This window comes from Dendrobates tinctorius, unplaced genomic scaffold (assembly GCF_039654945.1).
Source record: "Dendrobates tinctorius isolate UK_male_01 unplaced genomic scaffold, ASM3965494v1 ptg000089l, whole genome shotgun sequence".
Lineage (NCBI taxonomy): Eukaryota > Metazoa > Chordata > Amphibia > Anura > Dendrobatidae > Dendrobates > Dendrobates tinctorius.
This window is the reverse complement of record NW_027361757.1, coordinates 24,792,071-24,807,807: the sequence shown is the minus strand read 5'-3', so window position 1 is coordinate 24,807,807 and position 15,737 is coordinate 24,792,071. Positions and strand designations below refer to the sequence as shown.

General features: G+C 41.9%; 1 protein-coding gene across 1 annotated transcript; it reads left to right on the top strand.

The window, feature by feature from the left end:
• Positions 1 to 747: 747 nt before the first annotated feature.
• Positions 748 to 2,625, top strand: FGFBP3 (fibroblast growth factor binding protein 3). The gene is made up of 2 exons (XM_073585936.1): positions 748 to 877; positions 1,477 to 2,625. Exon 2 carries the CDS (start codon positions 1,580 to 1,582, stop codon positions 2,303 to 2,305), a length of 726 nt encoding a protein of 241 aa, XP_073442037.1. The 5' UTR covers positions 748 to 877; positions 1,477 to 1,579; the 3' UTR covers positions 2,306 to 2,625.
• Positions 2,626 to 15,737: the final 13,112 nt, after the last annotated feature.

The window sequence follows — 15,737 nt, the reverse complement described above, 5'->3', positions numbered from 1 at the left end:
TGAGGTGTAGGCAGGGTGACTATATGGCTGCCAGTGGAGCTATACTTTGATATTTGTTTGGAATTGGTTGGGAGGTATGTTGTGCTGCATGGTGGTATTTGGTGCTTCTGCGGTGGACTGCTGCACTGTGATATGTTGTGTTGCAGTGTTGTATTTGGTGCTGCAGGGGATGCATTTTGTGCTGCACTGTGGTATCTTTTGGGATGGCAAGATGTTCTATACTGTGGTTTCTGTATAGCACTGCTGGGGAGGTATTTTGTACTGTTCTTTACATTGTGCTTCTGTGGCATCTGGTGCTGTCCATGAGTGCTGCATTGTGGTATTTGGAACATTTAAGGAGCTGTTTTGTGCTACACTATAGGGCTTGGCACTTCTGGGGCAGTAATTGGTTGTATGATGTGGTATTTGTTTTGTGCTACTGGGGAAGTATATTGTGCTGCACTGTGGTGTTTGTTGCTGTTAAGGAGGTATTTAGTGCTATATTGTGGTATATGGTGCTGCAGGAGTGCTATTTAGTGCTGCACGGATAGGTGGGGTACTTTGTGCTCAACTGTGATATTTCTGTGGTGCTGCTGACCAATATATTTATCATACTTTGTAATTTTTGCTTTGCTTTTTTCCATCTTTATTGTTTTGTTATACAATTGTACAAGAACATCTCCAATCTTTATTATTTATTTTTCATATTTGATTGCTGATATGGTAAAAGGTGCACAATGTCATACTTAATATTCCCTGTGCCTTCCTTAGGAAAAGTGTGTTGGTGCATGGAGAATTACTGGGAGGGGCAGAGTGACTGTGGCCCCTCCTGTCCCATTGAAAACACTCTTATTGCCCCTTCTATAGAGTCCTCCACTGGTACTTTCCAACTTGTCTGGTAAGCTTCTTATATTTCTGCTATTCTCTAACATTGTGCTGCATATTGTCATTTGTATTGGTTTTTTAATGTTAGTGCAGATCATAGATAATACTACATGTACTGTTGTAATACTATTAATACTATATTCATAAGTGATTTTCATTGCTAAATACAGATCTAATTATTAGTGCAGACATATAGTGTATCCCTTCCATCACACGTCTAGTCATATCTATTGTATTTTTTGTTCACATTTTAGATTGTTTTCTATTTATAAATGTTCTTTTTAGTATTCTCCAAAGGATCTATTTGGCTTCTTTATATGCTCTGCATGTTCCATAAAGTTGTGATTTGCAAGTGAATACTGTTTAGTCGTACTTGCGTTAGTCATTTGCATGTGCTTGTAAATCTTTTAAAGACTTTTCCGTTTTCTACAAAGCTCTTCTATTCAGCTCTTTCAGATATTCTGTCATAGCTGAGACTGTACATAGGCTCCACAACTTTTGGAATACTGTTATTATCTCTTGTTTTGTGAGCCCATGTTTCTCAACCAGTGGCCTGTAATCGCCTATGTTTTGACTCACCCACATTTTATTTTTCTTGCTCCTGCCTTTCAGGAATTTCGGAATGCCAAATAGCTTCTCCTCCAGAGCTTGTAAAGATTATTAATGCTTGGATGCCCTTGAATTACAAACCATCCGGCAACACAGACCTAATGAGATGAGGCTCTCCAGTGTTATTTCATTCATTTTTTTGGTGCACTGCCTAAGTGTTTTACAACTAGCATATGGCAGAAATGCCAAAACAGCGAACAAGAGGGGAGAGACACAAGCAGTCCTGCGGGAAGGGCAATTTTTAACCAAGCACAAACATGATTGCGCTTGGGAAATTGTTGGAAACGCCACTGTAAGCCTGTCGGTAAACTGTAACGTACCAGGTACCGACAGCTACAATTGTACTTATGAAGGGGAGCCACATAAATGTCCTCTCTATGCCACAAAGGCTAAACAGTACTGGAAACAAATCTTTGGTAAATTGAAGAAAACGAAACATGTCTGTGAGGATAAGACATTGAAGTCACGTCTGTGTAAGAAAATGGAAGCTGTAGAGTCCCAACTTCAAAAACTAGGTGGAGATGTGACTGAAAAAGCCAGAGGGAAGAGTCGCGTTAAGGAACATGGAAAGGAGTCAGAAGTAAAGGCAAGAGATCCAGAAGAGAATGAAAATTTAGGTGCTGGCACTGCTGGGAAAAAATCTGGGAACAAAAAGAAGTCTGACCATAAATCCAACCAGAAGTCACATCCTTCACCATCTGGACTTGAACTCACCACAGTCCGGGAAGTAAACGATGATATAGTAGAAATGAATGAAAATCTGTCAGAAACCTACTGTGATGAAAAGTGGCATTCAGTGTGTTCTTTCTTTGTTAATTTCTGGAATGGCTAAATCAAAGCTCTCCGTGTGGTAGAAGTGTTAGAGTAGAGCTATTTAATACAAAGCTCTAATGCAGGAATTCCTTCCTAATTCCTTTGGACTGCGTGATTCTTAATACTACTGACAAATCCCCAATACTAAAAAAAAAAAAAAGCAAGTGTAGACTTGTCTACATTCACAATATGACCCACAAATTCGATATGGAGATAATAAACTGTTAATATTTCTGTTACTGTTTTATGAATACTAGCTTCTTTATACGAATGATAGTCTTTAGAATCTCTTATATCCTATAGTTTTATTGATGCAATAATAAATCAATTTTTGATATATATTGCTTCTTTGTGCACCTTTCTATATAAATCTGCATTTACTTTGTAACATCTTTCATTATAGCCTAGAGCTGTATTCATACTTCTGCTTTTATTTTTGAACTGGCCCATATGCTTGTCAACACACATTTAAAAGAATCCGTTGGTACAACAATAATAAAAATTGCTTGTTGATGCTCTGAGACTCATAGTTAGTGTAAAGAGTTTCTGCCACCAGGTCAAAATTGGTCAGTTTTTGTTCTTATTTTATTCTCACTGCTCCTCTGAGTATTCTGCTTGTTTGTTTTATAACATCGGCCATACGGTTCCACAGATACGGTCCTTTTTAATTAGTGCAAATGTTATGGTCTTTACTAAAGACCCTCAAAACACTGAAAGTCACACCCCTTTTCTAAGGACTATAAACATTAACACTAAATAAAAAACTCTATCTCTGCAACCATGTGGTGGATTTTAAAAAAAGAAAAACAAGAAATACTCAGGGGAGCAGGGGAAATAAAATAAGAGCAAAATTTTGATGTGGTGACATGTCCTCTAAGGCCGGTTTCACATTTGCGCTTTATAGCGCAACGACGGCCTGCGCATGGCCGCTGCTAAGCCCGGCCCCCTGCCGGCTCCCTGCCCGCCCCTTCCGGTTATCGTCGCCTACTAGCGCACATGGACGCTTGCGATCTGCGCACCCTATCTTTAGCATAGGGTGCGCAGATCATGCGCTGGCCGTGCCCTAGCAGGATTTTGCCGTGCGCTGCGCACTTTTGAAGGTGCGCCGTGCGTGCCGAAATGCAACATGCTGCGTTCGGCGCACACGGGCGCACCTTCAAAAGTGCGCAGCGCACGGCAAAATCCTGCAAGCGCACGGCAAGCGTCCATGTGCGCTAGTAGGCGGCGATGACCGGAAGGGGCAGGCAGGGAGCCGGCAGGGGGCGGGGCTTAGCGGCGGCCATGCGCAGGCCGTCACTGCGCTATAACGCGCAAATGTGAAACCGGCCTTAGTGGTATTTCTTTTTCATTCTTGTGTATATGCCATAAATACCTGGTGTGCAATTACACTGGTCAACAGCATTTTTGGTGCCAAAGATATTTCATCGAATTTAGGGTATTTTTGGGGTGCTGATTCTGAATATGTCATCAGTTTTGCCAGATTGGCTCAAGTTTTTGAGATTTTTGGTATCTTATTTATAGCACTTGTTGGTAAATGCGACGCATCATCTCATTAATTTCTTTGGATTAGTACTTGAACTGAGCAGTTCTCAATATAGTTTTGTGTTAATTAGTGTTCTAAAAGTTTGTTCATAGCTTGATTTTTGCACTAACTTTATGTTGTTGTCTGTTTTCCAGTGAAAAGCATGAACTCATCAAGAAGAAGTTGTCTTAACGATCCAGACTCATTCTGTTACATTTGTGGTGAATACACACTGCCAAAACATAGAAGAAACATAACAGACTTCGTAAAAAAAGTGTATTTTGCCTATTTTGGGGTTATGCTTGGGGACCAAGACAAGTTTTGGGCACCACACATAGTGTGCAAAGCATGTATCGAATTATTACGAAAATGGAGCAAAGGACAAAGAAAAAGCTTCAAATTTGGTGTTCCAATGGTGTGGAGAGAGCCAAAAAATCATCATGATGACTGTTATTTATGGTAAACACAGGTACAGGCACATCTTCACAATGAGGGACAGGCCTTCTTGCAGATTCCATGTTACTCCCATTTTCGTTTCTTATGCTTATTGAATCCTTGCACTTGCACTGCACAGAAATAACAGTCATCATGATGATTTTTTGGCTCTCTCCACACCATTGGAACACCAAATTTGAAGCTTTTTCTTTGTCCTTTGCTCCATTTTCGTAATAATTCGATACATGCTTTGCACACTATGTGTGGTGCCCAAAACTTGTCTTGGTCCCCAAGCATAACCCCAAAATAGGCAAAATACACTTTTTTTACGAAGTGTGTTATGTTTCTTCTATGTTTTGGCAGTGTATATTCACCACAAATGTAACAGAATGAGTCTGGATCGTTAAGACAACTTCTTCATGATGAGTTCATGCTTTTCACTGGAAAACAGACAACAACATAAAGTTAGTGCAAAAATCAAGCTATGAACAAACTTTTAGAACACTAATTAACACAAAACTATATTGAGAACTGCTCAGTTCAAGTACTAATCCAAAGAAATTAATGAGATGATGCGTCGCATTTACCAACAAGTGCTATAAATAAGATACCAAAAATCTCAAAAACTTGAGCCAATCTGGCAAAACTGATGACATATTCAGAATCAGCACCCCAAAAATACCCCAAATTCATTAAAATATTTTGGACACCAGAAAAAAAATTTTTTTTCGTTGACCTGTGTTATCTTCTCTAAGACTCTCATCTGTGAAGAAAACTGGGGTCGGGTGACAGATACAGGCTAGGACTGGCCCACAGGGGAACAGGAAAATCCTCCGGTAGGCCCCTGTGATGCAGTGCCGGTGAGCAGTGCAATTACGCTTGAATCGAATTTGCAGAAATAGGTTATCATCTAATCATTCATTAAAAAAACTAGCCCAATTAATTTTACATCGAAGCAATAATACATTTTTGGACTAGGGTAAGGTAATTTTCACATATTGTTGAACCTTGGAGAAGACAGAATACAAACACTACACCCATTTCTCATAGCAGATAGTCACCAAGGTATGTTCTACCTTTTTACAGACATATATGACATTTCCTGTGGTTGTGTCATAAATACTTACAGGAATACCCCTTTAAAGGGGGTTTCTTACTATTATAAGTGGCTAAAATTATAAAGTGTTTGTTGAAAGGAGGGATTTTTTATTTTATAGTTTACTGCTCACTGTCTAGGTTACAGGCCACAACTGCAGTCTATCAAGTGGTCGGTTGCCTAGGTAAAGAGGGCAGTGCTTGCAAGCTTTTTTACTGATGTGTAGTGTTGAGCATTCCGATACCGCAAATATCGGGTATCGGCCGATATTAGCTGTATCGGAATTCCGATACTTAGTTCCGATACTTTTTTCATATCGAATACCGGAATCGGAAGTTCCCATAATGCTAGGAGCCTGCTCGATTTGATTCAGCCAATGGGGATCCTCAGAAGTGTGGGCACATCCTGTTAGGCATGTAGGCATGTTAACTACTGGCATGGCTGTGATTGGCTGCTGAAATGATGTCATGATGCACTATAAAAACCGCTGCAGCGCCATTTCTGGTCACTCTGCTGTGAATTCAGTTAGGGACAGGCTGCTGTTGAAGACTGTGAGGGACAGTTAGAAATAGCGATCATCCAAAATATCTATTGCTCTACCCAGGCTACATAATCCACCACTGTAGCATTTTTGTAGCCCAGCAGCGCTGTTTTAATAGCTGTCTGCAAGGGCTGCGTGAGTGCAAACCCACGCTGTGTAGTGTGTCCTGCAGGCACGTCTGCTTGTAGGCCGGCCAGCGTGTGTCTCTGCCTCATACACATTTTTCTTTTATTGCTGCTTTTTTTTTCCTCCTCTATAGTGTGCTTCCATACGTATCCATATACGTTGGTTGCAAACACTAAAGGAGTGGACAGCGGAGCCTTTCAGCAGCCTTTCAGTGCTATAGCCCATTTCTCTGCACTGTTTTTGGCTGTCTGATAGGTCTCTCTGTGTGTGAGTGCAGCTCACGTTGCAGTGTGTTCTACAGCCACTGCTAGCTGTAGTCCGCTCAGCGTGCGTCACTGCCTCATACATAGTCCTTTTTTTGCAGCTAATTTAGCCAGATTTTTGCTCCTATATTAGTGTGCTTCCATCCGCATCCATTGTCATTGGTTGGTTGCAAACACTTTATAGGATTAGATAGAGGAGCCTTTTTGCTGGGTTGTGCCCTTCAGGGCCAGCCAGACTAGTATCACCCTATTTTTTGGAGCCTCATCAATTGCATTGTAGGTTAGCTTCCTGCATTGTAATCGCTCCCAAAAAGTTTGTGATACTATAGCTTTCAAACTTTGGTCACAACCTTTTCTCCCCCCCCCAAAAAAAAAAGGAAATTAAGTTCACCAAACACTCCACTTTACAGTTGTCTAGGCCACATTAGATCATATTAAAGTGTAGTACACACACTCTTAGCCAAATTAGTGTTTCTTATACTTGTTAGCAGGTGTTCAGGAATAAGAACACTAAGCCACCCCTTTTTTACTTTTCTGCCTATCTTTATCAGTCTACCAAGATGAAGAAGGCAGGGAGTAAGACACGTGGTCGTGGCCGTGGAGTTTCAGCAGGGAGAGGATGGGGGGATTCAGCAGGGAGAGGACGTGGGGATTCGGTGTCTGCTGCGGCCACCAGTGACCCGGCATCCCCCACTTTTACCAGGCAACAGTCCTTCATGCGCAGCTTTGTAGGACCTCGCCGTACCCCACTGCTGCGTGACGAACAAATTGAAGCCGTTGTCAGATGGATGGCAGCTAACGCATCCACTTCAATGACTTCCGCATCCTCCCAAGGCCAGAGCACTGAAGAGCAACCATCTGTCTCTTCACCACCTGCCAAATTGCCCAGGCAGTCTGAGAGCCCTGGACAGGAGCCACCTCAATCTTTACTTCTGTTCTCAGAATCTGTTGGCTTGGAAAGAGGTGGCCAGCCAAGCAGCATTCTAGAGCGTGAAGAAGAGGGAGTATGCAGTGATGCGCAACTGCTTTGTCCCTCTGAATCTGAAGAGGCGGGTGGGCCAGTGCCTATTGTCAGCACACCTCAGTGCTCATCTGATGATGATGAGACTCAGTTGCCAATTTCTTGTGCGTACGGTGCTGGCGAGACAACCCAGGACCAGCTGGTGCTTGAAGAGGGGAGTGGAGATGATGAGGTCCTTGACCCATCATGGCGTCAGCCACAGGAAGGTGGTGGGAGCAGCTCTGAGGAAGAGATTCCCCGAACGGCCAAAAGAGGAGGGAGAGGGCGGGGGCAGACTTGGTTTGGCACCCGTGAGGAGCAATCCTCTTCCAAAACACAAAACGGGCGCTCCCAGGACTTGCAGTGCGTGGTCTTTTTTTGACAAAGTTGCAGATGACATTTGCTTTGTCAAATGCAAGCTGTGTCATCAGAAAGTGAAACGAGGGAAAAATGTGAGCAACCTCAATACCACAAATATGTGGAAACATGTGCGTACCAAGCACGAGGTGGAGTTACACAGACACACTGAAGATGTAGGCCAACCTTCAGCAGCACCTACCACCTCTTCAGCTCGTGTTGGGGCCTCTTCCTCCAGCTCACACACAGCTGATTCGGCTTCCTCACTGGAACGCCATGGAAGAACCACTGCCACTGTTGTCCAGAGACCCAGTGAAATTACACCTACTGAACCACGTTCGCAGTCATCAGCACACTCCCAGGCCACTCACCAGCAATCGGTAGCACAGGCATGGGAGAAAAAGCGGCCATACTCGGCAAACCATCCCCGAGCACTGGCTCTGAATGCCGGCATTGCCAAACTACTGGCCCTTGAGATGCTGTCATTCAGGCTGGTGGAGACTGACAGCTTCCGGAACTTTATGTCATTGGCAGTTCCACAATACAATGTGCCCAGCCTCTTTTATTTCAGCAGGCAAGCCGTCCCTGCCCTGCAAAAGCATGTGGAGGGAAAAATTAAAAATGCGCTACTAAATGCCGTCAGTAGCAAGGTCCACCTGACCACCGATGCGTGGACCTGTAGCCATGGACAGGGACGATACCTTTCCCTCATTGCCCATTGGGTCAATGTTGTGGAGCCGGGTACAGATCTGGAGAGTGGCTCTGTATGTATTCTGCCAACTCCAAGGATTGCAGGAATGCAGTCTGTACATATTGAGTCCTCCTCCTACTCTAGTTCCTCGGAATCAGCACTGCGTGAGCCTGTTAGGCCAGATATGAGCACAGGTGTGGCCAAACGTCAACAGGCCGTCCTTAAATTAATTTCTTTGGGGAATCGGATGTTTCTGAAGGAGTTGGACTATAAAGCCAGTGAACAAGCCTGGCTTGGAAAGATTAATCAGGTTTTTAATAATGGAGCAAATGCTCAATGTAATACAATTCAGAGAAATGTGGATTTTGGTAATTCTATTAAACAAATATTATCTAAAAGAACACGACTCTGGTGGAATAAGACTTTTTTGGAAAATTATATTATTAAACAGATAATCCCTAGAGGTCTTCGGATTAAAGTAATTCCATCCTATCCTGTGGATGATGAAACCTTCATAAAAAATTGGGAGGAACTATGTAACAACACGTCGAAACGATTTATGGAGATGTTGATTGAGTCCAACAACAAAACATTGGTAGATTTGGATAATAAATTGGATGAATTATTTAAACAAGCAAAATCTGAGCTATCTGTGGAACACTTTCAAGAAATGAATATACAAATTGATAAACATATTGAATTATTAGTCAAGAATATACAAGAATCCCAAACTACTAAATATAATCGAGATAGTAGAGACTTTCAAACAAATAATGTCTATAGATGGAGGAAACATAGAGTTGACTTTAAAAATCAGAGGACTCCGTCAGTATCATCTGGGACCTCAATGAGTGATGTTTCTGCCAATTCTTCAGCCTCCTTTAATATGATGACACGGTTTGGAGCAAGACCAAAACGAAATCGGGAACAGAGACACTTTTCATTCAAACGTAATAATGAGGAGTCCCCTAATAAGGAGAAAAGAGATATGAAGGTAATCAACTTAAGTACACATGTATTGTCTGAAACAGATATATGTGTCTTGTCTAAAGGGTTATCGTTTTCACCTAAAACTGATTTTCAATTATTTACTGTAATTAAAGATTTACACATTTTTGCCAGAGCACTAATATACAAAAAATATTTTCATGACCAAACCTTGTGTAATATGTTCCCTACAGAAGAGGAGCAGGAGGCTTTAAGGAATCTTGAAGAATTGGCAGAAGAGCACAATATTCTCGAGAGTGACATCATTCCAGCTTCTATTAAGCCAAAATCTAAGAAATTTCCAGCTTTATCAACATGCCCCAATGTAGACTTATTTGTTAAGCTCGTATCTAAGGATTTGGAGTCTATACCAAGATATGCCAAAATGGATAACCTATCAGGTGAGGAACGTAGATCAATAGAGAAGATCCGGAGTTGGGATGATGTGGTGATTAAACCCTCAGACAAAGGTGGTAATATTGTCATCTGGCCATCTGAACAGTATGAGCAAGAGGTCTTTCGACAACTAAAGAACCAACATTATTATAAAAAATTAACATACAATCCTTCTAATAGTTTTGAAGCAGAATTGGAGAGAATATTGAAACAAGCTCATAATGATGGGGTGATATCTAAAGAACTATATATGGCACTGAGGGTTTCTGAACCCATCATCCCCACTCTATATCTATTACCAAAAATTCATAAAGATAAAACATCACCACCTGGTAGGCCCATTGTATCAGGGACAGGGAACTATTTGGAACTAATAAATCGGTTCATTGATGCTAAACTCCAGACATTGGTTGAATCCCTCCCATCATATGTAAAGGATACATCTGACATCCTGAAAAAGGTAGACGGGTTACACATTGGGGAAGATACCTTATTAGTGACATGTGACATTGAATCACTGTATACTAATATACGACATGTCGATGGCATACGAGCAATACAATTTTTTCTTGAGACCTCCAATTATGAAAATGAGATGGTAAAATTTATCCTACAGCTGTTGGAATTTTCCTTATCACATAACTTTTTTACATTTAAGGGGTCCTTCTTCCTGCAGCTCCAGGGCACTGCGATGGGCGCGGCCTTCGCGCCGGCCTACGCTAATTTGTTCCTGGGGCTGTGGGAGAGGGACCTCTTTTTGTCAGATCGTTTGTCGTCAATGGACCGCGTCCCTTTTTGGGCGCGGTACATTGACGACATCCTTTTGATCTGGCAGGGTACTCAGAACACCTTAGATTCCTTTATGCTAAGCCTTAATGATAATATGGTCAATATACATTTGACCTATTCAGCCCGAGTCGATTGTGTTGACTTTTTGGATGTCTCTATCATACGTGATTGTAATGATGTCTTACAAACAGACATCTTTCGTAAACCAACCGCAGTAAATTCCCTACTACATGCCACATCAGCCCACCCACGATCTGTTATTAGATCAGTCCCCATTGGCCAATTCCTCCGCTTAAGGAGGATTTGTTCCTCAGATGCAGTCTTCGAAGATAGGGCACGAGATCTTAAGAGCAGATTCTATGCTAGAGGATATAGCCACCAGATGGTTAAAAAAGCTTACCTAAGAGCTAAACATTCAACAAGGAATTCGTTATTATATAATAGTAAAAAGGAGAATACATCTAACAAAGTGAGATTCTTCACAAAATTTAATGCCCAATCTGAAGCAATTAGAAGATGTTTGGAGAAGTCATGGCCAGTGTTATGTGCTGATCCGATATTAGCTAACTATTTGCAAGAAAAACCGCAGATTACATTTAGACGCTCTGACAATTTACGTGATATGCTGGTTAAGAGCCATTATGTACCTGTCCCTAGAAAAACCTTTTTAGACAATTTCCCCAGAAGTAAAGTTGGTTGTTTTCCGTGTGGGGAATGTGTGGCCTGTACCAACATTGAACGTACAAATACGTTCTTTAATCAGGCGGGGGATCGTACATTTAAGATCAGACACCATATAACCTGTGCATCCAAAGCGGTGGTGTATTTTGCTGTATGTCCGTGTCAAAAAATATATGTAGGGATGACAACGAGACAACTTAAAGTCAGAGTTCGAGAACATGTTCTTGGCATTAGGGCAGCTGAGAAAGAGGATAATTTGGATAATTTGAAAACTATTCCTCGACATTTTAAAATATACCACAACTGTGATAGTACACTATTAAGAGTTCGTGGCATAGATACTCTGATCACCAATATCAGAGGTTCGAAGGTTAGTCAGAAACTTGCACAATGTGAGACCAAATGGATATGGACACTTAACACAGTCCAGCCATTTGGTCTCAATGAGCATAATAGTTTTGCTCCATTTCTCTGAATTGTTTTTTAATAATAGTTCTTTTACTATATTTCTTGTTTTTGTACCAACATGACAATATTTGCCTTTTATCTTATATTTTTATAATTTTTTTTTTTTTTTTTTTTATAGTTTTTTTAGCACGTGGTTGTCTCTATATGAAATATTTGCCTGGAGGCTGGAACTATACATATACTATATAATATGAAGAATTCCATATAATCCAAATATTCACAACTGTCAACATGGACCTTGAGAACATCTTTGAAGTTCCTCAAGATGAATGAAATTTTCCTTTTTCCTTTATATCTTTTTATATATAAGATGCAATCAACATTAATACCATTGTTTGTGTACTGCATATACATCAGTTGTGTCAGGTACGCGCGTGCTGCAATTGGGCATGCATGGGCCTCCATTGTGTCGCGTCTTTTACCTCCCCTCTGCAACATGCTTTCAGTGGGGAGGCTGACGTGGCTCGTTGGAGTGTCCTGCTGTTCTTTGCGTCATGTGCGTCGATTACTGCCATCTACTGAGTAATGCAATTTATGCTATGTCTGTGATTGACATTTTTTCTATGCATGTTTAGACTAGATAGATTTTGGTTTCATATTAATCTCCTTTGGTATATGGTATTAAGAAATAAGTGTATCAATATAACGAGAGTTGTAATATTTAGACACTGCGGTTTTGTATAAACATGCAGTAACAGTTGGCCATTAAGTCTACTTAGACTTATAAATGTATAGGGTTTTTTTTTTTTTTTCTCCTAATACAACTATCGATGTCTCTTCTATTGTGTTTCTACAGAAACTAAATTATTTTTATTGATTATAACGGGTACAGCTACGTGAAATGTGACAGGTTCTTTCTAGGGTAGAGAAGTAGACATCCTGTAGTATGACTTAATTGTGGCCTTTTGTTTTAGCTCTGCATGATTTAAGTTATCATATAATGGCGGCTTTTATAAACTGCGTAGTTATGTGCTATGTTGCGTCATTTGTGACTTTCATCTGCTGGCTGTAGTGACCATTAAATATATACATGTGGCAGTTGTGGTATTATTTAAGTAATAAGTATCAATATAGTTTGGGATATGTTATTTAGACACTGCGGCTCTGTAAAAATATGCAATAACCGCTGGTTATTAAGTCTATCTAATCCTATACACTTGCACATTACAACTATCGGTGTTAATTACCAGCTAGATGGCGGTTTCTGTAAATTGCATAGCCTTGTGTTATGTGGTGTCATTGTGACATTCATCTGCTGGCTGCTGTGATTATTAAGTATTTATGTATGCATTCGCATTTTTGTTTTAATGGAGACATCGTTCGTAGCGTCACGCCCTCTAGACTACGATTGGTCCATTTTTTGTTTTAAGGTCTATGATTGGCTGTCTGATACGCTACCAGTTATTGGTGCAATTTTGTACAGACTGAGTGACTATTTGAAGCGCCACACCTCCTGGTTGCTGACTGGCCCAATTTTTGTTTTACGGGCTATGATTGGCTGTTTGATACACAATGTCAGTTACCACATAAACTGCGATCTGTGCAGTGTCTTATGACTTGACGGTTTTGCAGTATACTAGTACTTAATGTTTTAATGCTAGATGTGGTAGTTTCATTTAATTTGGGTCATGTGCATTATATGCATATGTTTTAATAATAATTGAAACACCACGCCTTTTTTTGACCGTGATTGGTCCAAATTTTGTTTAATGAGTCTTGATTGGTTGTTTGGTACATAAATACCTATTGGCTTCTGTTAGTATCCACCCCCTGACGAAGGCAATTGGCCGAAACGCGCGTTGGGGAAGGGCAGCTACCTCTGGCGGGCAGGAGCAGTTATATGTCCACAGGTATAACTATTTAACACTATAGTCTGGTTGTTGGCAGCAACCATTTCGTTTTTCTGACTGTTTTACTACTACCTGTGGTGATTGTTTATCTCCTAACTGCGCCTTTATATGCTCTCATTTGTTAAGAGATATACGTTTATGGTCACACAATCACAATTTTATCTATGTGTAGCAACACCTGCGGACACTACTGCACTTTGCACTTTATTGTTCATTAATTACACAAATTGTGTTTTTTGCTAGCATATATTTTTGCACTTTAAATTCATTGTATGTCGTTTTGTTAACATATGTTTTTTATCACATATCTTTACGGCACCATTATATATATTTTTATTTTTTATGTAACAATATTGTATCATCTGTACATTTTTCTGTGGCATGGGACCCTACACATATATGTAACCTTCTCTTATGATTGTGGTTAGCTGACCCTTCAATTTCTATGTCAATTTCTATGTATATTATCATATATACTTGATGCTTTGTCTTTTATAATAAACCTTGGTTTTATGTTATTATGGTATATAAATAAAAATATTTTTAATGATAGGACTATGGTCATGTGTTTTTGTTTCATTCCCGATGCGTGGACCTGTAGCCATGGACAGGGACGATACCTTTCCCTCATTGCCCATTGGGTCAATGTTGTGGAGCCGGGTACAGATCTGGAGAGTGGCTCTGTACGTATTCTGCCAACTCCAAGGATTGCAGGAATGCAGTCTGTACATATTGAGTCCTCCTCCTACTCTAGTTCCTCGGAATCAGCACTGCGTGAGCCTGTTAGGCCAGATATGAGCACAGGTGTGGCCAAACGTCAACAGGCCGTCCTTAAATTAATTTCTTTGGGGAATCGGAGCCACACAGCACAGGAGCTCTGGAATGCCATCAAGCAGGAGAGCTATGTGTGGTTTGTGCCAGCGAATCTCCAGCCAGGTTTGGTAGTGAGTGACAATGGCCGAAATCTAGTGGCAGCTCTGGGCCTAGGCAACCTCACTCACATACCGTGTCTGGCACACGTGCTCAATTTGATCATGCAGAGCTTTCTGAGGGACTATCCGGATCTTGATGCACTGCTGCACAAGGTTCGCCTAGAGTGTGCTCACTTGCGGCGTTCCAGCATGGCAAGATCGCGCATTGCATCTCTGCAACGCCGATTCCGCCTGCCAGAACATCGCATCATATGTGACCTCCCCACCAGGTGGAATTCAACGTTACATATGTTGGAGCGGTTGTGTGAGCAGCAGGCAGCAGTAATGGAGTACCAGCTGCATCAGGCGCAAACAAGTCGCACTGTGCGCCGGACACACTTCACCATCCCTGAGTGGGCCACTATGAGGGATATCTGCCAAGTTTTGCGTGCCTTCGATGACTCCACGCGGATGGCCAGTGCAGATGATGCACTAATCAGCATGACTGTCCCCCTCATCTGTCTGCTTCAAAAAACCTTACAAGCACTAAGTGAGGAGGTTTTTGAAGAGGTCGAGGATGAGCAGTCAGAAATGCCATCTGCTTCTGGCAAGTCTGCGCAACGTGCTTCCACACAAAGGCCCAGGCAGGGGACACTTAGTGAGGAGGATGACGAGGAGTCAGTGGAGGAGGAGGAGGAACACATCTCTCCAGAGGAGGGAGGTACACAAGGCTCTAGTAGTCAGTGTGTACAGCGAGGGTGGGGTGATGCTGAGCAGGCAGAGATGCTGCCTCAAGCTGGGGACAGCGTTTCCGGTCCAGTTGGCAGTCTGCAGCACATGGTTGATTTCATGCTGCAGTGCTTGTTAAATGACCGCCGCATCGCCAACATTCTCCACACGGCTGATTATTGGGTGTACACCCTCCTAGATCCTCGCTACCGGGACAACTTACAAAGCCTCATACCACAGTTGAACCGGGAGCGAAAAATGCGGGAGTACCAAGAAACACTTGTGCAGGCCATCATGTTCTCCATTCCCCCCACAAGTGTTGCTGGTAGTGCTTTTCAAAGCAGCCATGTGGGTAGAGGCAGTGGAGGAAGCTCTGCACAAAGAGGTAGCAGAGGCAGTGCCGCAGGACAAGGCAAGGCCAGTATGGCCCAAATGTGGAAAAGTTTTGTGGGACCGCCACAAACGGCTACACCATCACAGACGGCTCCAGTCAGCAGGAGGCAACGTTTCCATCAGATGTGACAGACTACTTGTCTTGCCCTGTTAGTGTTCTCCCAGACGGCTCTTCCCCGTTCAAGTATTGGGTCTCTAAGCTGGATACATGGCCAG